Genomic DNA, 23,982 nt, shown 5'->3' with positions numbered 1-23,982 from the left:
ATAATACCAAGCACCTCCAATAAATCTGGTCTCACAGACAGCCCGCTATGTAGTTTGCTATAGGTTAGTAAATGAATGACGTATAGGTAAAGTTACATATCATGGCTTAACGTTCGAAAACTGATATATTATTACGAGAGATGGCGTACAGGAGGACTCCGAAAAAGTCAACCACATGGGGTGTTGTAAAGTTCACCTATCCCTAGCCTTACGGGCTCGACCATTCCACCTCCATCGAACGCAAACGCCGAGGTCGAGATTTGATACCGCGTTCTTCGGGCTAGCAATTAAGCGCCATAACAACTTGACCAATGGTATATTGACGCAAAGAAGCAGGCGTACCCTTACATATGGCCACATTCCGCGTTGCATTAGTCTCGCCGTTCAGATGCTGTCAGTGAGTATGGACTTGTACTTGACGTCCAAGTGTCTGTAGCTAGTCTACAGTTTCAATGTCGATTTCAACACTCCCGCTATACCACTTGCAGATTGCATGCGATGAATGTTGGCTTGAGCTAGTGTCTGGTCGATGCCAGTGTAGCAGTCGAGAAAAATGTCGTCGCACTTGCACTCGAGGATGTCGTCGACAAGAGGCTGGACTCGCGCCACACAGCTCGTGCCGGGGAAACACATCGCCAGGTATGGCAAGTCCTGCCACGCGCACATGCCCACGACGATTTGCGCGCCCTCCGGGTCCGACTGTTTTTGGGCGGTGATAGCACACGCGTAGCGCTCTCTCCCTCTGGTCAGGGTCACGTACTCGATGTCCACTCCCGGGAACGTTGGCGCGGTCGCTATCAGCGTCTGCAGCGTGAAGTCGTGGATGGGTGGCATGCTCTGATTCAGCGCGAAGAGCGCCCACGTGAGCCTCTGGCTGCGCGCAAAAAGCCAGCAGTAGGCCTCAGCAAGCTTGCGAAGTCGCACCAGGCGTGACTCGCCTGATTTTAGGGCAGCACAGATTTGTCGCGGGCCTCTTTGCTATCCTGGACGTCTCCGAGGCGCAGGCCCGGTATCACCTTGTCGTCTTCGAGGCTGTGCACTTGGTCCAAGGACAAGTGTCTCATGTGAAGACACAGTGTGCGGATGTCTTTTTCTGCCATGACCGGCTGAAAATGGGGGCCTTGTTCGGAAAGTTGTGTGATGTGGGCAGCTGGTCGCTGTGCAGTGTGAAAGCACGAGTCTCGAAAGTGCTGTTTAGTGGCGCAGCAGATGTCTATGCGCTTCCTGTAGCCCACTGTTTATGATCGAGCCTCTGCGCTGTTCTTGGCACGGATAGCTGTAGGAGTTTGCCGAAGAAATATGGCCTGCCAACGAAGACCCTATCCTGGATCTGAATCGGCGCGAGCGACTAAAAACTGACCTTGTACTTCAGTCTCCCGTAACAGACCCAAATGTGTACTTGAGATGCGACATCTGGTGGGCGGCGCGTTTCTTCACAATAGGAATCGACACGGAAAAAGATTGCGCTTGCGCTTGCTCTCGATAACGCAGCGGGAAAATATTACGGAGCGATATCAACTTCACGTGCGCCCTTAGATGGCTTCGAGAAGGCTATCTGGTCATAAAAAAGGGATTCTACAGCGCAGGCGTTTTCTGAAATCCAGTGCGTGCCACTTTAGTCCACATTCTGCCATTTGACAGTAACGTAGACATAAGAATGTGGGGCATAGAATAACGTACCCGGTGATTCATACTGAAGCTTTAGCGCGCACACATGAGGAAAAATACAATGGACACACAGAGACCTGCGCAGTCCTTATCGAATTTGTCGTCGTGTGTGTGCGCTAAAACTTCAGTATGCAACAAAACCAACTAGCCCGTCTTTCCGTATTACTCCGGTAATTCGGTGCTTACACATTCGTCTCGTTTGGCGTCACTAGGAGCGTCATACACGGACCACATTTTGGATTATCATTCTAGCGCCAACTTTTTTATGCAGTGTCATTTGTGTTAATCAAGTAAGCGATTATAGTATACAGGATCATCTTACGCTTTGAAGTTAACCAGAGCTTTCGGCTCGGTTGGCACTGGTAGAATACCGCCCACCGCTCTTCACCACCCATAGCTCTGAATGACTTCCCTGAAGTGCGTTCATGAGAAACAAATAGAAGAAACTGTGAGAACGCAACTCCTGGGATTCGCGCCAACCACCAAATGTTTATGTCAAAAGGAGTCTGAGCAGGCGGCCGTGCGGTGTCAGGGGTGACCTACGCCACTGTGGGCGCCAGAACGCAGACGCCATTTCTTCTGTTTTCTGCGTGCGTCACAGATGCGGGAAACGCTCTACTATGAACGGCATATGATTTTGTTATGAAAACGGGAAAATTCAAAGCTAGCGATGCAAAAATGTGTGCACTTGAAAGCTTAAAGACAGTACCTCGTCTGTGCCATTTTAAGCGCAAATGGCGTGGAAGCGCTAGCAACCGACGAGCTCAGATTGAGTTATATCGTTTTGTACTAGCATATCTACCTTCCTTGACCACCTCCTGACCCCGTCGCCACACCTCGTCTCCATAGCCCCTTTTTCCCACCCCTTTTTATGCTATACTGTACTATATAATGCTATGGTTTACCCTTGCCCGCCTTCTTTCTTCCTCATCAGCCTCACTTTCCTCTGCTAAGCTCTTGGTATGCTTTACCATGCATAAATATTCTACGCTAGGAGCTTCTTGGTACATATCTTCATTTTGTGGCGCACACGGGCTGAGTCCTCTGTCTGCCGACATCAACGGCCTCAACTCCAGCTTGAGCAGCAGAGCTCCTATGGTCGGTCGTATGGCCGGTATATAGATATATTCCAGAGGAAAGTGCTGAATGCTTCAACGAATTTTTGCATCTGTGTTCATGGAAGAACTTGCACTAGACTCACTGGCACTGTTAAAAACTTACCATTCACGACCCTTTTTCTTCAATTACAATAACTGAAAATGGTGTCGCACAAGCTGTACAACGCCTTCCTCGCAAGACTAGCCCGGGGCCCGACGGAATTAGTGCCAAACTCCTAAAATTAACCTGCCACAGATCAGCGTATTTATTGTCGCTGATCTTTCAGCAGTCGCTTGACACGGGCTGTGTACCGGAAGACTGGAAATACGCCTTTGTTAAACCCATATACAAATCCGGCCAAAAGTCAAGTCCGAACAACTATCGTCCAATCTCTCTAACCTGTATATCTTGCGAGCTATTAGAACATATCATTTACTCGAAAATTGTATCTCACTTGAACAGAAACAACATCCTCATCCCAAACCAACACGGTTTTCGGGAAAAACGCTCTTGCAACGCCCAACTATTCGAATTGTTGACAGACTTGCACAAATCCATGCATAGATCTGCTCCTACAGATGCTATTTTTATAGACCTTTCAAAGGCTTTTGATCGCGTCCAACATAACCGATTAATAACTAAAGTCCGTAACCTCCAGCTTGATCAGAAAACAATCCAATGAATTCAAGAATTCCTCTGTAACCGGTCGCAATCGGTCAAACTTAACCACATAATTTCCAGAAAGTGCATGGTAAAATCCGGTGTCCCCCAGGGCTCCGTGCTCGGACCATTATTATTTTTGGTCTACATCAATGACATTGGATCTAATATTGTTTCTTCTCTACGCCTATTCGCAGATGATTGCGTTATATATAAGGAGATTACCGAACCGAATGACAGTAGCATCCTACAGTCAGATTTGTTAAAACTCACAGAGTGGTGCAACTTGTGGCAGATGCACATCAACGCTGAAAAAACCAAACATATTAGATTTACTTCCGTAGCCAACCCCTCATCATCCGTCAGATACATAGTCAATAGCAACGTAATGGAGACCGTTTCATCCACAAAATACTTCGGCATTTTCTTTAGTTCCGACCTAACCTGGAACAGTCACATTGAATACATCACCAGCAAATCATCAAAAAAACTCGGTCTTTTGAAACGCCGCCTCAGATGCGCAAACTTGAAAACTAAACTTCACGCATATGAAGCTCTGATCAGGCCTTCACTAGAGTATGCGTCAACCATCTGGCATCCACACACGGCAATGTTATCTGATATGCTAGAATCGGTACAAAATAAAGCAGCTCGGTTTATCACCTCCTGTCATTCTCGCCACCAAAGCGTAACATGTGTTAAGCGTTCTCTGAACCTTCCATTGCTTGCCACGCGCAGAAAGTTGTCCCGCCTATGTTTTTTCCATAGCTTATATCATAGTGACTCGTCATTTTCCCGATCATTCATTCACCCGGCTCCCTACGTTTCTGATCGCGTTGGTCATGCACATAAGGTCAATCCAATATATTCACGCACTAAGAAATACCAATTTTCACCTCTGCTGTTATCCATTAACGAGTGGAACGCGCTGCCCTCAAACATCGTCGCTATTACAGAACCCTCCCTTTTCCAGTCTGCAGTACTAACTTACTTAGAAGTTGACAATAATTTGTAACCACCATTGACATTTCATGTGCAACGCATGCTTAGAGAATGTTTATTGCTATTTCTTGAAATATGTTTCCTGTTATGGTGAGCTGCTTACTGTGTTTTTTGCTTATTGTGTTATTAGTAATGTTGCTTGGGCTATCGGTCAGTTTGATTACTAGTATTACTCCCTGACATGTTGTTTTACTGATGCTATAGTAACCTCTTGTATGTATCCCCCCTTATGTAATGCCCTCTGGGCTCTTAAGGGATTTAAATAAATAAATAAATAAATAAATAAATAAATAAATAAATAAATAAATAAATAAATAAATAAATAAATAAATAAATAAATTTGTGTTATTTCATGCTTCCGACTCTAAACATTGCCTTTCCACAACCTGTAAGCATGATTCCGATGTCATGACGGTACACAGGCTACGGAATTCATAAATTCTTTTCGAAGACGCTAGACATTGCCCACTCGGCCGTTTCGCAAGCCAAATTAAGTCTTAGCAGAAAAACTCTGTCATATTTGAGCATTAGTGCGCGTGGCCTTCGAGAGTGGCTCCGGCAACAAGCGACGACGCGCTGCGGCTCTCATCGCGGAGGCCACGCCGTGTTCCACACGCTTACCGCAGCCACCATGAGGTGCCTCCACACCCCGCCGCGGTGGTCTAGTGGCTAAGGTACTCGGCTGCTTACCCGCAGGGCGCGGGTTCGAATCCCGGCTGCGGCGGCTGCATTTCCGATGGAGGCGGAAATGTTGTAGGCCCATGTGCTCAGATTTGGGTGCACGTTTAAGAACCCCAGGTGGTCTAAATTTCCGGAGCCCTCCACTACGGCGTCTCTCATAATCATATAGTGGTTTTGGGACGTTAAACCCCACATATCAATCAATCAATCAATCAATCCACGCACCTGCTCCAAGCTTTATAGCGCTGGAATTAAGCTGTGCAGTATTACACTAGCGCGCTCGTGGTGGCGCTGGGAGTTATCCACTGCCTTTGAGCTGAGAAAAATAAAAAAATAGTGATCGAAGCTTTGACACGCGCTGAGGTGGCTACTTTTCCCGGTGTCATCCCTTTGTTCGGCTTTCCAGCGATTTTCCAGGGACAAAAGGAGAGGGGAGGCAGTGTACGCGCATGACGAATCCTCGCAACTACGCTGGTAATTTACGAATTTGGAACACTTTCCGGGCAATCGACTTGTGAAGCGATTAACAAACGAGAGTTATATCATTCGATGACAACTTACGAAAGTGCTCCTGCTATCCTTAAAAAAACAGCTCCAGTAATCAACAGCCAAACACGAGGCACTGCTTGGGTTTCGTTTAGTGTTCCATTATTGATATGCCGAGCCATACGAGCTACAACATCCTATCGTCACAACAGTACTGAAAGTTGGGCGAGTTGGTACTCGTTCATGACTTCTTTGCGCAAACACGTACACGGACACAAGGAAAAGAGGCAAACAACACGGGCGCAAACTCACAACTGGTTTATTTTGAACAACGAACTGTACTTATATCTTCACGTAGCCCACACGCTCCCCCATCGGTGGATCCAGGAACAAACTAGATAACCTAAAGAAAGCTTATTCAGCGCTACGTCATGATAATAACCACAAGACGACAAAAAATTGAAGCGTTCACGCATCTGCAGACGGATTGTTGCACGTTGCAAAGAAGTCATGATCCTATCGTCATTTCCGAGTGCCATACGGTTTCGTAATTTTCATGTCGAACAGATATTCTTAGGCGATCGTCATCAGTCTCGTCCCATACGTGACTACGCCCACTTCAGGGCAAAAACCTCTCCCTTGTTCCGCCAATCGTACGCTTGCAACGGGTACGTTATCGCCCGCAAACTTCTTTATCTCACGTGCCTAGTGAACTTTGCCTCACCCTTGGGCACTCAATTGTGATCTCTTGGGTGCCACCGCAGACACAGCCCCTGACCATACCGCTTTAAGAAGTGAGATTCGTAACGAGCACGCGTGGTGCACAATAAAACGAGCGATGCCAAAAGCGTAGGAATAGTGGTCTTCCAGCAGAGACAGCATACACCGGTCCCATGTGAGTGACGTCATGACGTAGGTAACGCCACGCTGTCCTGGGGGTTAATAGACCACCCCACATTCGGTGCGTTCGTTGCAGCGTCCGTGGTTGCCAAAGGAACGAGTTGCTAGCTGAAAGAACCAAAGTACAGTCTAGTTGTAATATGACAGTTCGCACTCGTTTTGTATACACCTGTCGCGTCCTTACGATCTAAAGTATTTATAAGAGAAGCCTGCATTGTACCAAAGCATAGATAAAACTGATTTTATTTAGCCGCATATTCCAGGCCATCACACATTACCTGGCCATCCTCCCAATCCATTTCAACCGAAATATGCAAGGCAGCAACGCAAACTTTCTGGCAGTGTCAGAGGATACTTGTGGGAGGGCTTTCCGTCCACGCGTCAAAATTAAAACGCGCTGCAAGGTTTCCTAGCCACTTAAGCAGAAGGAAACTTTTTATAGGAAGATGAATCGCCACACTCATTTGTAAAACGACAATTTGGCATCACGTTTAGGGTCGTAACGACGTATCCTTGGTCGTGTTGTCTCATCGTCGTCCAGCTGGAAAAGTAAAAGAAAGCAAGAAAATAAATTTAGGCATAGCAATGTTAAATGCGTCAATCGATTTAAATGCGTTAAGGCTTGATCTTTCTCTGTGCTGAGTACGACAAGGGTTAGCACACACGAATCAAAATACCGGCGATGTTATCCCCGCTTACAAAACAGTCCTTTAAGTTTTTCGTTAGCCCTCGCTTGCCACGAGAATCACTCTCGTTAAAGAGTCACGTAAACACTGTTTCGATATCATTACACTCCCCTCGTAGGTTTTTGAGACATCAAGGTAAGTTAATGCAAATTTATAAAGAGAATCACAGGGGTGAAAAATGACAACTCAGCTATAAGAGTAAGGCATACTATCTCTTGAATTGTAGCAGTAGTGGACAAAATTACTTCAGCACCGAAACATAAATGCTCCAGCAGCTTCATGGGTAGCGACTGCTTCGTTTACTTTCCATTACGTTCTTTTTACGCGAATGATGCCCGCGCAATAAAAAAAAAACGTTCTCGAATAACTCGGGGCGTACCGCACATTTTCAACCAACTTCTCGAAGTGTTATTTCGCGTTACAGCACCCAAAAGAGCTTCATGTCCCGTGTTACGCCAGCATGCTTGAAAACGATAATCCTATTCGATAAAGCAGAAATAAAATTCGTTGCTATCACATTTTTTTTCATCTGTGCACTATCTGTGCACTTTCATCTGTGCACTTATCTCATAAAAGCAAATATGCAAGATGCGCAATCAAACACGAAAAGGGATAGATTGGAGCGTGAGCACGAGTGATCTATAAATCATCACCAAGCGATGATTTCACATATCCAAAACATGTGACGTCACCCTGGCATCACATGACATCGTCATCACATGGCACTGTCGGTACGTCAAAAGTGCACGAATCACGGAGGCCCTACAAAAACGACGTTGGTTTTTGTCAGCGCCGATAGTCTCCGATACAGGAGGCAACGCAATGACACGTTGTCTGCAGAAAGCTCTGGGCCAGAGTCAATGCAATCAGTGCGGAACAACTTACCATGCAATAATATGTCGGCTTCGAGTAGCGTTAAGTGTGGGCAAATCAACCAAGGGTCAGCGTTCTCCGACAATATCTATCAACATGGCCGCCTCGTACGCCATATCCTGGTTGAAGTACTCGCCTCGCTCGAGCTCATTAGGGTCAACCCCGAAAGTACGGCCGAGAACCTGACGCACTCCATCGGAATTCCCCTCTGGCGGTCTGTACACTGCCACCAACGGCGATGATGTAAAGAATGCGAAGCAGTAGACGTCGTGGCCCATGCCTCCGCTTTGCGGAACCAGCGCACATCCTTGGGTGAGTTCTTTGGTTATAGACAGCGATTCAGCGGGGACGGGCTTCGAATGCACCTCCCACGAGAAGCGGTGGAAAAGGGAGTCCTGCTGGTCACCTTCCGCGTTCTCGACGCGATAGAGAACCCAGGGACCGATCGCCTTCATAAGCATGAGGCACGTGTAGTTGCCGCACAGACGCTGGAGCCGCTCATTTGTGTCTTCCATAGCAGAGCTGCACGTGCGGATATCGGCGATGGCGCCTGGAACGGACCTTCCCGTGATCTTCGGGATGCCAAGAGAACTGTCGCCGTCCAGGCAATACAGCTGATCGGCTTGCAGGCGGGAGAGTCGGGCGTCCAGCCTGTCCAAGTCCACAGCTGCCATTACGAAAAAACGGAACTACGCACTCGTGCGCTAGCAGATCGTGGCAATGATACACTTGCCGAGCGCCGATGTTCACCACTGAGTCTGCCGAAGTGGGCCTCCCGGACCTCCGTGTCATCCGTGATCGCGCTGAAGCTGCCACCCGAATGCAAGAATTGCTGCTGTACCTGTTGTTAAAGCGACGAAGTATCTTGCGCTATCTAGGTAAACGCCTTGTCAAGCTATTTCCAATGGTACTTCTGCCGTCGCGCGTTTTACGCTACGTAAACGAAACGCATTGGAATTTCCGGTGGTCGATAAGATGCTGGAAAGTCACGTGACTTGAACAGAAACGTCAACTACTGACGTCATGACGTCAGTGAATGAACGGCACATCACCGTCTAGTTTACTTGGGGCAGTAGTGGTGCTAGCAGAACTGTGCGAATGGAGGTGTATCGGTCGTTATAAAGTCGAGGTGTACGAGAACCGTTGGAAGACGTTGTACTGCATCCATCAAAGTACAGCGTACGTGTGAAGCGCGGTTGTGGGAGGGGTGAGAAAAATAATGAAAGTTGAAATTTTATTGGAAATATTTGGCTAATAATTTTATTTGTGTGCGGGACAAAATAGTTTGGTAATTAACTTTGCGGTGTGCCTCACGTGTTGCTGAGTGGATGACTGCCTGAATGATTTTTTATACCACGAATCATAAGCAGGCACTCTATTATTTCAGGCTTGTGTTTCATTTGGCGCACTGCCGCGTCAACACGCTATTGTTTACTTTAGCGGGACGGTATCGCGCGTATGATCTGTTCGCTAAATCTCTGCACACATAATGCTCACCTGACCTGGCGTTTCAATCAAACAAACCTCGTTCACAGAAGCCGTAAGGAACCGTTGTCGTCCCGCATTTTCTGACGCATAACCGACGTGTTGTCGCTTATCTTGAAAATGAATTCTTCATGCTGCCCGATGGAGCACACTGTTGTGAGCGGCAACGAAAGCAACAAGACCATACATGGCTGCTGTCTACGATCGCCCCTTTCGTTTCCACATGAGCTGGAAACACGAGTTTTGATCGTTTGGGCTACTGTGCTCGTAGGTGGCTATGCACTACCACCTCTTTATTTGTGGGCTACGCAACAGCAGCATCTGACGAATAGAATACAGCTTCTTCGTCAAAATATGTCTTTTTCAGGTTATTTGGTTCTCAGTTATTGTTTTTCAGGTTTGCCAGAGGCAACGAGAGATCACGTGTACTTGCATCCATTATTCGAGCAAGTATTTATTTTGCATGAGTACATGAGTAAACCCGGATCTCTGCAAGCCTGACAGGACTGACAGAGGTGCAGTGTCGATAGACTAAATGGTCAAGACGGCAGCGAAGTTGCTGTCGGAAAAACGCGTTTAATGAAAGGCTTGAATTCGATCGTGTTGACTGGGCTACATAGTTTTTGATTCCTTTACTTGTGGCAAGTGGATCGTGTGATCCCAAGTACTTATAGGCTCCTTCCTCTTCATGAAATACGCGTTGCCGTCGTTTGTAGCATTGTGGGTCTTTACTTTTTCACATTGTCACTCAAACATATTTGATGGACTAAATGCTTTCGGAAATTATTACAGGAATGCCGCTGGAGCCAATGTTCGCTCAACTGAACTTATCTTTGCCAAGGCAGATCTGTTACCCTGACGATCGGATAGTCACTGTGCCGAAACACTGTTTCCAGGGATGTTCTCTCTTAACAAAATTCTGATTGCTTCAAGAATCCCCGTGCTTGTGAACTTTAGCCCTGTATGGTACTAAAGTTCTGCAAGAAAGTTAAGAACGTTGTCATAAGAAACGTGATTGAGTCGAATACGACGTGTCCTACTCGTGTTGTTGATAACTTTCGCATTGGATCGGATACTCTGTGTCATTATGTCCTTATATCAATTGCAAATGAGAGTTGCTTGTCGAGATTGACACTTCGACACTACGTGCATGTCTCTGTATTTGCACAAAACGTGCAATAAAAAGTAGATTTTATTTATGTTAATCGAGATTCGCCTAACCGAAAACTCGGCCATCTCAACTTTCGCCACTTCAAAACACACAAACGAAATAATAAAAGAAAATGTTAACAATATTTTACGAATCGCCGCATTACCGAAGCTGCCTCAAATAATGCACGAACACCTTCAGCTTTCACGCGAAGCGCCAAAGGAGAGTTTCCACGCGATCCCCCTTCCTCTCGGTTTTTCTTCCTCTCCCTCTGTTTGGTGACCTCAGCAGTGACGTCATTGTATGCCCGGCAGCCGCCAGTGGTAAAAGCGGCGCTGCTGCTGCGCATCAGAATGCGAGAACGCGTTACACGGGAGGTATGAGGAGTTTCCGCCCCTTGGCAGAGCAGCGTTACCCGATTTAACCGTCTTTGTCCAATGCATGGTTGACTTACGCGGCGCACCTCACTGCAGCGTCCGTTCTATGCCCGCCACAACGTGTCTTCATCTTTCCCGTAGTTGGAATGCCAAGCTAGGGCGATCTGACTTGCAATATAGATCGAGTGAGTGGTGAGAAGGAGCGGAGGCAACTGCTACGAACTCAAGTCAACCACCTTGCTCAAGCTTCGCCTTATTTAAAATTCACAAAACGAGAAATCAAAAAGACATATAGGCAAAAGAAAAGTTTTTCACACTGTGGTCTAGTGGCTAAGGTACTCGTCTGCTGACCCGCAGGTCGCGGGTTCGAATCCCTGCTGCGGCGGCTGCATTTCCGATGGAGGCGTAAATGTTGTAGGCCCGTGTGCTCAGATTTGAGTGCACGTTAAAGAACCCCAGGTGGTCGAAATTTTCGGATCCCTACACTACGGCGTCTCTCATAATCATATGGTGGTTTTGAGACGTTAAACCCCACAAATCAATCAAATCTTAGTATAAGAAGAGGCAAGGGTTCCAAGGAAAGCACAAAGTCAGGCAGGCAGACGAGATTGAGAAGACACTTAAGGATAATTCTTTGCCGATATAAGTGCAGTTAAGTTTTTTTCTTTTTCTTTCATATAAAACGGCAACATATATTTTATGTGACTGTTGACTGTATGCATCAGTTGCTCTTCAATCAGTTAACAACACCATATATGCACATATGTGTGATTGTCGAAGACATTTTGAAATCTCATGTTTTACCAAGTTGTGCTATTGTGTTCTACCTAGTTGTGCTACCTAGTTGTGCTAGTTGTGTATATTGTATATGCTATGGACTTCCTCCGCACAGACACTTGTACCCTACGTGCACTGTCGCAACATCAATGAGAACAGAAAGAAAACCGAAAATACAGGCCAGAACGCTGCTCCATGTCCTCATCGATTCTGTGCTACCAAAGTTTAAGATTATGAACCAACCCATTCATTTGATGTGTATATGTTAGATATCTCTAAGGGATAAGGAGTAGCCGGCGTCGTGTTTGTGCGCCAACATCTCCTTACGTCGCGTCAATAAAAACAATACCGCGAGGACAGCGCGGCCGCAACAAGCACAGGACAAGGTTGGAGGCCTTTGACCTGCAGTGGGACTAGTAAGGGTGGAGAGCGTGATCATGATGGAGTCAAAAACGCCTGTAAAATCTCCGGCCTGTTGCTCCTCAAACGCTTTCTTCCTATATTTTCCTTTGTATAATCTCTTCGTAATTTAGCACTGCTGAAATTTGGGTTTGTTGGAAATCTAGCGTCGACAAAAAAAAATGGTCTCGATGAACATGTACACCCAAGAGGACACGACACAGACGCCAACATCCAACAAAGTGTTTCCGTAATTGTTTACTTATACTGCTTGAGGAAAAACATCACAGTATCAGCTCCTCTGTTGTGTCCTCTTCTTGAGTCCCGATTCATCCTGCGCTGTTTATTTTTTCTATACTACACCTCGCGATCCCATTGTACTCTTTGAAGTTACGTATATTGATTCTTATCGAATCGGTGCAATGATTCTATGCTTAAATTTCAATACGAAAGGTTAGAAGGTGTGTCGAACCTAGGCAGTTTTCTCTATGTGCTGTCAAAGCGTGTTCGCATCCACATATTTTCCCCCTGTGGTAGCTAGTGCAGCCACTCTGCTCATGCCAGATTCTTCATGATGCCCTATCGTATCATCGACGGAACTAACATACTAGAATGCGCAGGGTACGCCTCAGTTTTGTCCATTCATGAAATGATATAGCAAACTACGTTACAGGCATTTGATACACTCTCGAGCACATCAGCTTGTCTAACTTGATAACCCAGCTTTGCATTTCTTTTTTTTTTCTGTTGCTACGTTTATACACAATGATCATTCCAAACTATTTGTTACAGGAAGCGTTCTTTCGACGCCATGCACAACGGGTTTGTCTGGTTGATGTCATTCTTCAGATGTGCCAAAATAACGATAGGCCAAAGACTCGCAGCGTCTATCCCCGCTGAAAAGAGCAGTGTGTGAGTGTCGTGGTCGAAGCTAGACCCTCATTCGCCGCCGGGAATGACGTCGACCGACTGGAACTCACTGTGCTTCCACCTTTCGAGCTTGTCAGCGAATACGCTATGCTCCATCGACGAACGATTCACTTTGGACTTCCCAAAGCGAGAGCCATGACCTTGATAAGGGCCGTGAGTGCTATTCGCGTCTACCTGGAACGTATAGCAGTCCTGGAGAGACGCCTGTGTTGCATGGTCCAGACATACTGCCAGCTGATCGAACTAGGTGCGATCAGACCACGGAAGCTACTATACTGGCGCAGACGCTACAGGGTACCCATGAATTGGGGAAACACGTATTAACCATACACGGTGCAGAAGCCAAGAAGTGCGGTGCACGAAGGAAACTCGGGAAAGCCCGGCATACCTGTTGGTTGGTCGCCGTCGAAGGCCGGGCATGCCACGAACTTCGCTGCTTCACCGCACGGAACAAGCTGCCGTGTGCCACAGTACACCAACCACCAGGAGGGCGTTCTGCACTTCTCGTTTTTTCAGTCCTGGAGGCACGTTGGGAAGCTCTGGACAGTCGCACTTTCGGGGACCTGGAATCGACGCCAACTGTTACGCCAACTGTTACGGCAACGCTGGCCATTAAGGGCCGACATAGCCAGTCTTACGCCACCTACGAAATATGATAACCGGCGAGAAGGTTTTAGACAGGAGCGAACATTTTAGCTGTGGAGTATGGCCATTGCACGGACAGATGAGGCTGTACGCTTACAATCTTGCCGTGGTTCTCGGCTTTTGAACGTAACTGAATGAGGTAGATGTTTGGGGGAGGGTGGAAACTTGTGGGCATGAGAGAACATGGCTAATCTTTTGTCATAGGAAACGAGATACGTTGTTAAGCGCTTATTGTGCATAGTTTCGTCACAAGGGCGAAGAAATGAAAGCTAAAGCAACAAACTGCTGCAAAGTCACGCAAACAACGGCGAGCGGCTTCACAAGCAAAAAGGACGCGCAAAGACGAGCGCCAACAAACTGCCACTCTACAATTGCAGTGAACCGCACAGACACAAAGGAGCACGAACTAAAATAAGAGAAGTTTAAAAGCTGCAATCTTTGTCGGAGTCTTCATTCCGACATTGAGCCACGGTCGCATGGCGTGCGCCATGTGACCGCGGCTCAAGATACTTGCGTCTTACGTCGAAGCGCGCTCTGAACCCTTGCTTTATTACGCAGCGCCACCACCAAGCGTACGTGACGATGACAGCGAGTTTTACCCATGACCCCAGGTCTCCTATAGGGTCATTGAGAAGGCCGTTTATGTGTTCGGAGGGATAGAAGAGTTTGAGATCTGGTTGTGTGAAACGCAGGCGGTGTTGGCAAAACGCGAGGGACTCCACACGAGGCGAAATTTCAAATTAGGCGAGACGTGGTCCCGATGACCCACGTCGCACGCACAAACTTGCCCACTGCGGTGGGTTAACGGTGCTCGCATGTGAGGACGCGGAGCTCTACAAGTATACTTACTACAGACATTGAACAAGGCGACTAAGGACAGTGAGATCAACAGCAGGGTCTGTCCCCCGCTTCACGTCAAGCTCTTCCGGGCTGACAGTTTTCACCCCTTTGCATGTTGCAAATCAGTTTCTACCAAAAGTTTATCCAATCCAATCCAGCTAAGCCAGACTCAGTATTGGTACGTGGGCTCCTACGAACTCGATCTGCCGGATTGCGGAGACCCCTTCTGCATGCTCTGGTGGTGTTCCTCGTTACAGCACAACGATCGTCTCACCACGGAAGCGGAGTGGGAGGAGGCGCTCAAGAGTTCCGAGCTCACCGCTCGCTGCGGGCCGTCCAGAATGCCCGAGACGTGGGGGTCAGCTATGGCCAGCTGTCCCAACGTGGGAACTGCCAGCTGTGGCTCTTCACGTGTGAGAGGGCTTTCCGAGTCACCCCTCTATAGAACGCCATAATGTAACAATGTTTGTCTGTAATACTAGGTCGCGGCCCCACACTGCGTCAGCGACGTGTAGCTGGTGACATAAGACGTCGTGATTACCCGTGCCAGGTTTCGATTTTCGGGTCTTAGGATGGCGTGAGCGCGACAAGTCCGTGAGTGAGATGGGTTCTGCGCATGCGCCTCTTTATGATTACGTCACAAGCAAAAACTGGCCGGCTACGTGTCTCTCGTCCATTCCAATGCAGCAAGCGAGCTTTAAGTCGACATGTGGACCGCTGCTGAAGCTAACATCTTCCCTATGTTTGAGTTTTGCGAGATTGCACGCGCATCGTCTGGAATAGAAAGGAAGCCATAGTTGAAAGCCGCATCCACGGTCGCGAATAACACGATCGTAGCGGTTGCTCAAGTCTGGAGAAACGCTCGTGGTCTTCGTGCGCAGTCGAAACAAAACTGCTGAACGCTGGTGCTGATGTATAGCGAGGCTCAATGATGGATGGAGGCTACAATGGATGGATGGAAAAACTTTATTTCGTCAGAAAGCAACTGAGGGTGATTCCGTGTTAGATGGCCATCAACCCAATGTTGGCGGCGACCTGTGTGGCCCACTCCACGACCCTTAACTGGACGACTGGGTCTGAGCTGGTCAACAGGGCCTCCCAGTGCTCAAGGGAGGGATCACGCATAATATCCACGGGCGGCGGCACTATGCTACATTCCCAAAGTATGTGATCATATGTTGCCACAGCCTGACACCATTTGCATTGCGGCTTAATCTCCTCCGGGTACATTTTGTTCAACACGTAAGGGTTGGGAAAAGATCGCGTCTGCAGTTTTCTCCAGACGCATTCCTGCGCCTTAGTCAACCGCTTGTGTGGGGGCGGATAAAACCTCCGCTCTAGTTTATAATGATTCGTTATGTCATGAAAGGACACCAGCCCATCTGTCGTGGACCTCCCCGGAACTGGCGGCTCACCTACCCGGCTGACGAAACCTCGAGCATTCAGGTGAGCCACCTCGTTCCCAGGGTTCCCGGAGTGTGCTGGTACCCAGACAATTTCTATTTCTCTAATTTCTCGTCCCGTGGCCCCATGCAGAAATCGTGCGGCGGTCGCCGATATTCTGCCCCTCGCCAGATTTCGGATGGCTGTCTTTGAATCACTGAAAATCAAATCTGGCTGCGAATTAGTTATAGCTAGCGCTATTGCCGCTTCCTCCGCAGTTTCCGAGGAACAGATTTTGACCAATCCAGAGGCGACCAAGCGCCCCCGCCTGTCCACCACCACAATCACAAAAGCGTCTTTGTCCTTATATTCCGCGACATCTGTATAGACTGCCGCTTTGTACTCGCCGTACTCAACGTGTAAAGCTCTGGCTCTTGCCTGCCTGCGCTGCGTATGGTGAATCGGATGCATATTTTTGGGCAACGGTTTTATGTACAGGGCCTTATGTAACTCTCGCCGCACCTGAATTTTAGTGTCCCCAGTGGGAGCCTCTGCTCCAATGCCAATCCTTTCCAATATGATCCTGCCCGCTTTGTTTGTCGAAAGACTAGCGTGCTGCATCACCAGATGCGCCTCCCATAATTCATCCAGGTTGTTGTGTACCCCTAGTTTTAACAGCCTTTCTGTAGGCGCGTTGTTAGGCAACCCAAGCGCTGCCTTGTAAGCTTGCCGGATCATAGCCTCGACCTTACCTTTTTCTGCGGCATCCAACTTCATATAAGGTGTCGCGTAAGTAATCCTGCTGAGCACAAACGCCTGTACCAGCTTACAGAGTTCTTTTTCCTTAACCCCGCTCTTACGGTTAGCGATTCTTCTGATTACCCTGACAGTAGCATTGACCGTGGTCTTAAGTTTTTCAAGGGCCACCCTATTTTTCCTGTTAGTTTGCAGATATAGGCCAAGAATTCTAATCGTTTGAGCTTCAGCTACCGGCCTACCACCTACCTTTACCTCTAACGGCGGTGGCGGAATATAGTGTCTTGCATGTAGCCCTCTGGGTTTGTCCCGAACCACAAAGAGCTCGGACTTGGGCTGAGAGCATGAAAGTCCCGCCTCCCCTGCCAACTCTTCGACAATATAACTGCCTGTTGAAATGTTTCTTCCAGATGCGCGTCACTACCCCTGGCTACCCATAGAGTAATATCATCTGCATAAAATGTGTGTTCGAGTCCCGGTATCTCCTCCAGCCTCGGCGGTATTTTAATTAAGGCGATGTTAAACAGGAACAGTGACAAAACTGAACCCTGCGGCGTCCCTTTGCCTCCCAACGCGAATGAGTCCAATTTGATATCTCCTATTGAAATTTCTGCGGTTCGGCCCTCCAAGAATGATGTGATGTAGCGAAATGTCCTGACCCCTGGGGCAATTTCCGATAGGTTATTCAATATTGCCTCATGCGAAACATTGTCGAAAGCTTTATTCAGGTCAAGCCCCAATACAGCTTTGGTGCCCGTGCCATGCCCGGGATCGACTACATCGTGTTTTAACTGTATCATGACATCCTCCGTGGACAAATTAGCGCTGAAACCTATCATGGTTGGGGGAAAGATGGCCTTGTCCTCTGCATAATTCTGAAGCCTGTTGAGAACCACGTGCTCCATCAATTTGCCCACGCATGATGTCAGCGATATGGGGCGCAGGTTTTCCAAGCAGAGTTTCTTGCCTGGCTTCGGAATAAATATAATCCTAGCATGCTTCCATTGTGCTGGGATCTCCCCAACCACCCAATACTCATTTATCAAGTCAGTGATCGCCCCGACCGATTTGAAATCTAGGTTTCTCAGCATTTTATTAGTAACTCCGTGTGGACCTGCGGCAGACGTAGTACGCAGCTGCCCCATGGCAAACTCCACCTCCGCAATTGTGAACTTTTCATCTAGGTCTGAGTTTTCCACCCCCGAGTAGTGTGGTAAGCATCCGTCTACTCCATCAGTTATGTACCGATTCCGGAGTTCCTGTATAAACTCTTCAATTGTGCCATCATATTGATGCATTAACCGAGTCATTTGTCCTCGTTGCGCCGATTTTGTTCCTGCCGGATCCAAAAGATGCCTTAACAGCTGCCATGTCTTTTTGCATCCAAACTGTCCCCTTATGCGATCACAAATCTGGCCCCACTGCTTGGCTTGCTACTCAATTGTATAATTTTCAATTTTACGTTCTAACTTGGCAGTCCTTGTGCGAAGGACGGCATTATGTTTTTGCTTCTTCCACCTTCTCAAGAGACTCGCGTGCGCTTCTCACATGTGTAATAGTCTCGAGTCAGCGGTAAACTCCTCCTGCTCGACTAGCACTTCTACCGTGGTATTATTTACATCCTCCTTGAGCGCCTGTACTCATGCATCTAGGTCATTAATTTTCCCGTTTACAGTGTCTGCTCTGTTTTTCCTAAATCTGTCCCAATCTGTAACTCTATGCCCCCTCACTTTGTCTTTATGCTTCGCAGCGCTAAACGTCGTGGAAAGGATGTAGTGATCACTTCCTAGGGCTATTCCCATGTTAATCCACTTTGCATTACTGATGCCTCTAAAAAACGTAAGGTCTGGGGAGGTATCCATGCTTATGCTGTTGCCTATCCTCGTATGATCTTGTGGATTGTTTAACAGCGTCCATCGCAGATCCCGGGCAACTTGCCAAAGCCGATTGCCCTTTGGGCTGGCTCGAATATATTCCCACTCCGGGTGAGGCGCATTGAAATCTCCTACCACTATAAGCGGAGCGCGAGCTGCTATCCGTTGAGTTTGAATCAGGAGTTGTGGCAAGCCCAATACCTTATCTTTTGGAGAACTATACACATTAAGTATAAACAGACTCTTCTCATACTTTCGTTTAGGCAAAATCTCTAGCAGGACATAGTCTTTCCCGCTGCTATCTACGGAATGCTGAATGGCAGTGATGTTGCGATGGACTAGCACGGCTGTGAAGACGCGTGATACGCCCCTTGAATCAATTCCTGGCGCTGTAAATGCCTTAAATCAAAGTAATTTTACGGAACCACTAGCCTCCTGTAAGGCTATTATGTCTGGTTTACTGTCCAGATTTTGTACGTGCAACTGCAGGTTACCCCGCTTTTGACGAAAGCCCCTGCAGTTCCACTGCCAAACCTCAATTTGCTGGCGAGGCGCCATGATGAGGCACCAGGTTGACTAATGGCACTTGGCCACCCACGGGAGGCAGTCTTGCCTCCAATAGAGTATGAAGCTGCTGAAACATGCCCATGACCTGGGTTTGGGAACCCCTAAATTCAGTGGAGAGCATGCCGAGATGCGCTCCTCTATTGTGTCTAATCTGGCTTCGATCTTTTCTACTCGAGCCTCCAACCTATCCTGTCTTTTCCCTTGTTTGCCTACTTTATCCGCAAGTGTTGTTACATCCCACTTAAGACTAATGACCTTAAAAACAGGCTGTGGCATGTCTACTGGTGACGTTTCGGCTAATCGTTTTGCGTTAGCTACCTCATCCCCCAGCAGTGGTCTCTTTACTGTCCCCCGATTCTCCACTTCCATAGCTGCACTCTCCTGTACGCGAGCAGACGCCTCTTGCGTCGTTTTTTTCTGTAAGCCTTGCACTGCTGGTGCCTGTGTCCCCGGCCGTTGGTCGTTTCTAAGTGCGCGTTCCATCTTTGCAATTCTGTTTTCCATTCTTTTAATCAAGTCTCCCTGTCGCTGAACCAGCGCTGCTAACTCCCTCTCTCGAGCGGTTTCGTTCTGGGAGGCCGTGCTTGACAAGCTCACCTTTTTGTTGGTGTCGCGTGCGTAGCTGTTGGTACTGGATGCTCGTCCTCCATCTTGGCCGCCCCCGCGCCCTGGCAATGGCGGGAAGGAACTCGACCGGTCCCTGCTTTTGCTTGTGCCTTTTTTTCCCCTCGGTGACCGCTTCGTGGCCCTCGAGGACCGCTTATCGTTGCCAGCTTCGCTCTCTCTTTCGATGCTCTGCTGCCGGCCTGTCGGTGGCTTGCGAGCCAGGCGAAACTTGCAGTTCCGGCTCCCTGTGTGATGCGCACCATGGCACACGATGCAGTCCGGCGTGCACGTAGGTGGCTCTCCTTCTGGTGGGGCAGGATGGTCCTTCCCGCAACGGTGACATAGGTTGCTCTTCGGACGATAGCAAACGTCGGCTCGATGTCCAACTCGTCTGCAGTTGTAGCAGGTCTCGACTAAATTCCTGTACGGGATCACAGCGTACAGACAGTTCCAGTAAGTAATCTGCCGGGGTATGCGTTTTCCCCCCAACGTAATCTGAATCGCCTTTGACTTTCCCAGAGGTCTCGCGTCCAGAATGTCTATGCCTTCATTCTTCTTCAGGAATCCCGCCCGAACTTCTTCCACTGGGCATCCATCATAAGCATTATAAATCACTCCCCGCACGGAGTTCTCCAACGGCGCCACGAACGCCAAAACCGGCAGGTCACGATCACCCAGCTTGAGCGTCTTCACAGTCGCATATGCCCCACTGTGATTTACTCACGGTGTGCTCACCGTCAACGTGTTGTTTGTGCCATTAACCCGCACAATGTCTTCTTCCGCGGCAATCGCACTCTTTAGACGCGCTGCTGCTCTCAGTGCACATCCGAGTTCTCTCGCTGTCACAACACTCAAGTCCCAGTTCTGGGGCCTGTACACAATCTTGAAATCCGTGGCTGGCAACTTGAGAAACGGTCCGCGTTTCTTCCATACCGGCGCTTTCCCCCGCTTGACTTGCTGCGCTCCGTGCGTCTTGCGGCCGTCGCTGCCGGCCTGCGTCTCGCAAGGCTTACTCTTGGCGTTTTCGCCATGCTGAGTCTTCTTAAATCGGTCCTGTGCCTTCAGCACTGGAGCCCACTCTCCCGCTTCAAAATCTTCGGTTGTTATAGTCTCCCCTTCGACGTAGTATTCCATCTTCAGCCCAACAAATCCCACGGTCACCGGGCGCAAGTCAGACGCCCGGCGACGCGGCTCAGGCTTGGCCTAGGAGATAGGCCTAGCCTTGCCACCGCGGGGTTGATAGGAAAATCTCAGAAACTCCAAAAACGGGGACAAACTTGCCTAAACGAGTGGTGTCCGTAGGTACAGGGCAACCTCCTGCAGACGAGCGCACTGACAGCAAGTCCAGAACACAGCGCGTCCGCCGATAGTCGGTCACCGGGCCGGAGCTCATGCGAAACACGTCCACACAGCGTCTCACTCCAGCCGCCTCTTCCACCTTTTCGATAAAAGGCCCATGGCCCTAGATTCGTCGCGTCAAGGCGTGAAGGCTTTGGCGCCTCCTTAAAAGTGAAAATTGACTGGCGCCTTCCTTCGGCAGCGTAGATACGAGTGATGCGATCATCGCTTTATGACGTTATCACGACTCTGGAGGCTACAAACTTTCGAAAGGATGCGAAGCTGCTGCTTGTCGCAGTTTTCACTCGTCACTGCCTGCGGGATCACAGATAATGGCCATGCAGTCCGAGTGCGCCGGGGAAAATATAAAATCAAAGGTGTTTTCCGCAGCCACTGAAGCCTTGGTTTCCAACAACACGATTGCGGGAAGATTGCAGATGGTGACGACGACTTCTGAAGGAACGCCGCCGTTTCGGTCGTTCTCGAACGCCGTTTTCGCTCCATTGTGCAGCACAGTTGCGACGCTATACGTGTTCTGATAAATATCGGAATTGGCAGGATTTTTCAACTGATAACAAGTTAATGGGAGTTTGATGCCATCAAAGAATGCATATTCTGGTCAGAACCCCAAAAGATGTCCTGGTTGTCCAGTTTTTCTTATTAACAGTGGTGGCATTAACGAAAGTTACAGTGTTTTCATGCACGCCGGCCAACTTTCTGCAGAGCTCTCGAAATCCTATAAATGTCATTCAGCAATCATTATGCGCAACTAAAAATGAGTCTCTTTAAGTTTCACGCTTTAATACAATTGGCTGTTCAAAACGCATTTTTTTACTGTTTTTCTCTTTTCCAGCATCGGGCAGAACTGAAGTTAGATGAAGTGGTGACAAAAAACCCGCAATCAGGGAACAAGATGTGTCAACAGGACACCGCCAGAATTGTCACTGCATGCGCCATTGCAGTGGCAAGCTAGAACTGGTTGCGGTTGCACCTCCTCCGATTCTTCAAAAGCTGCAATAGAAATGCTGAGCAAAGTTGCACCGTACATGTACATGGCACTGCCTGCGACGATTTCATATATTTTGCATTGTGTACTTGCAAAAAAAAACAGAAGTCTTCCGTTTGACATGGCCTAATGTCTCAGCCGAGAACGGACAACATATGGTTGCCCTAATCGTGATGTGAAGGAAATAACAAGCCCAGTTTCCTTTCCATACAATAAACATACGATGTCTCGTTGAATAGGAAAATTCTTGAATACTCTTCTACCTACCACGGTGGCTCCGTCGTTAGGGTACTCAGCTGCGGAAGCAAAGGTCACCGTGGATTGGATCCCGATCGTGGCGGTTACATTTCGGTGGGGCCGAAATTGCAGAGGCCCGAGTACTGTGCAATGTTAGTGCTCATTTTAAAGAAAGTTATGGTCAAAATTTCCAGAGCCCTCCCCTAACGGCATCTCTCATAATCATATCACGATTTTGGGACGTTAAACTCCAAATAATATTAAAGACGATAGTGTTATTTTGGGATACGTGAAACCAGAAATTTTGGACCGCAATTCTGTCTCACGAAACGATTCAACCAAACGGCCAAAGCTAAAGCGCTTGCTGAACGCCCACCCATCTTGCACTGGTGGCTGCGTTCACACTTGCGAACATTGCCGATCAAATATAGCGAGACGCATATCTGAGGCGTAACTCCAATACGTGCGTATAAGGTGATGTGTTTCATTTAAGACAATACACAGACACGTAATTTTAAAGACCCTAGCACTTCTTAGGCTGCGCTGAAAATGCGACGTTATGCACGAAAAAAAATGCCAACGGCCAAAAATGCCAAAAAATGCCAAAAATGCTTCGTAAAGATTCATCCGTGGTTTGTGGTGCCTTGCACTCGATTTTTGTGAATACGTATCATTCGCGTAGCATTTGCTGCACTGTCTTCAATGTGATATGCAGACGTTTATATGCCGCTGGAAAATTCACATGAGTTGCGAATGCGCGCAGTCAAAGACGACACCATGGATTGTTTGATTGATTGATTGATTGATTGATTGAATTATTGATTGATTGATTGATTTATTGATTGATATGTAAGATTTAACGTGCCAAAACCGCCATATGATTATGAGAGACGCCGTAGTGGAGGGCTCTGGAAATTTCGCCCACCTGGGGTTCTTTAACGTGCACCCAAATCTGAGCACACGGACCTACAACATTTCCGCCTCCATCGGAAATGCCGCCGCCGCCGCCACCGGGATGCGAATTCGCGACCTGCGGGTCAGCAGCCGAGTACCTTAGCCACTAGACCACCGTGGCGGGGCTACATGAAGTGTATATGCAAATGATGGGTATTTTAAAAATCATTCAATCACTCGAACTTGCTAGAATGAAAAACAAAAACTGCCGATTTGATTGATAATCGAACGCCTCTTATACGTTACGCGTCATATATGGGACATGTTACGCCTCATATATGCGACATCCGACTAGCAGGAGTAGGTAGGCACCGCATATATACGAAACAGTAGAAGTGAAAAACGAAGTTATGAAAAATTGGCAGATCCCCCGCGTGATGATTTGCGCCAAGACTCTGAGGAACAACCAACCACGTGCACTGGAAATCAATGATATGCGAAGCACGAATGAGGAAGGTTGATATGTCACTTCAAAATCAGCACAACGTTACGAGGTGGAGGTAAATGATGCCGTATACGACTTCCGCGTCATGATTATCATGTTCGCGCCTGGCATTTTTGTTCGTTGTTCATTCGCGTCACGCAATGTAAAATTTGGTATATC

At 48.0% G+C, this 23,982-nt stretch overlaps 2 protein-coding genes across 3 annotated transcripts in view; one reads left to right on the top strand and one right to left on the bottom strand.

Moving 5' to 3' along the window:
- Window positions 1–23,982, top strand: part of LOC119164514 (uncharacterized) — a 232,378-nt gene that overhangs the window by 137,096 nt on the left and 71,300 nt on the right. The window lies entirely within an intron of this gene.
- Window positions 6,710–23,982, bottom strand: part of LOC142769089 (uncharacterized) — a 146,566-nt gene continuing 129,293 nt past the window's right edge. The window contains exons 2-3 of one of the 2 annotated variants that reach the window (XR_012885649.1): window positions 13,561–13,735; window positions 6,710–7,036 (exon numbers count right to left, since the gene is read on the bottom strand). Coding sequence is in view for 1 of the 2 variants with exons in the window: in XM_075871976.1 (XP_075728091.1) it covers window positions 8,123–8,728 (606 nt within the window). In the remaining variant the exon portion in view is untranslated. Of the gene's footprint in view, window positions 7,037–8,066; window positions 8,945–13,560; window positions 13,736–23,982 lie in introns of those variants that run through there. The other variant, XM_075871976.1, reaches the window with a different exon arrangement.

The sequence above is a fragment of the Rhipicephalus microplus genome, chromosome 8 (assembly GCF_043290135.1).
Source record: "Rhipicephalus microplus isolate Deutch F79 chromosome 8, USDA_Rmic, whole genome shotgun sequence".
Lineage (NCBI taxonomy): Eukaryota > Metazoa > Arthropoda > Arachnida > Ixodida > Ixodidae > Rhipicephalus > Rhipicephalus microplus.
Note: the sequence above shows the minus strand (reverse complement) of the source record. Positions and strands in the feature narration are given on the sequence as shown.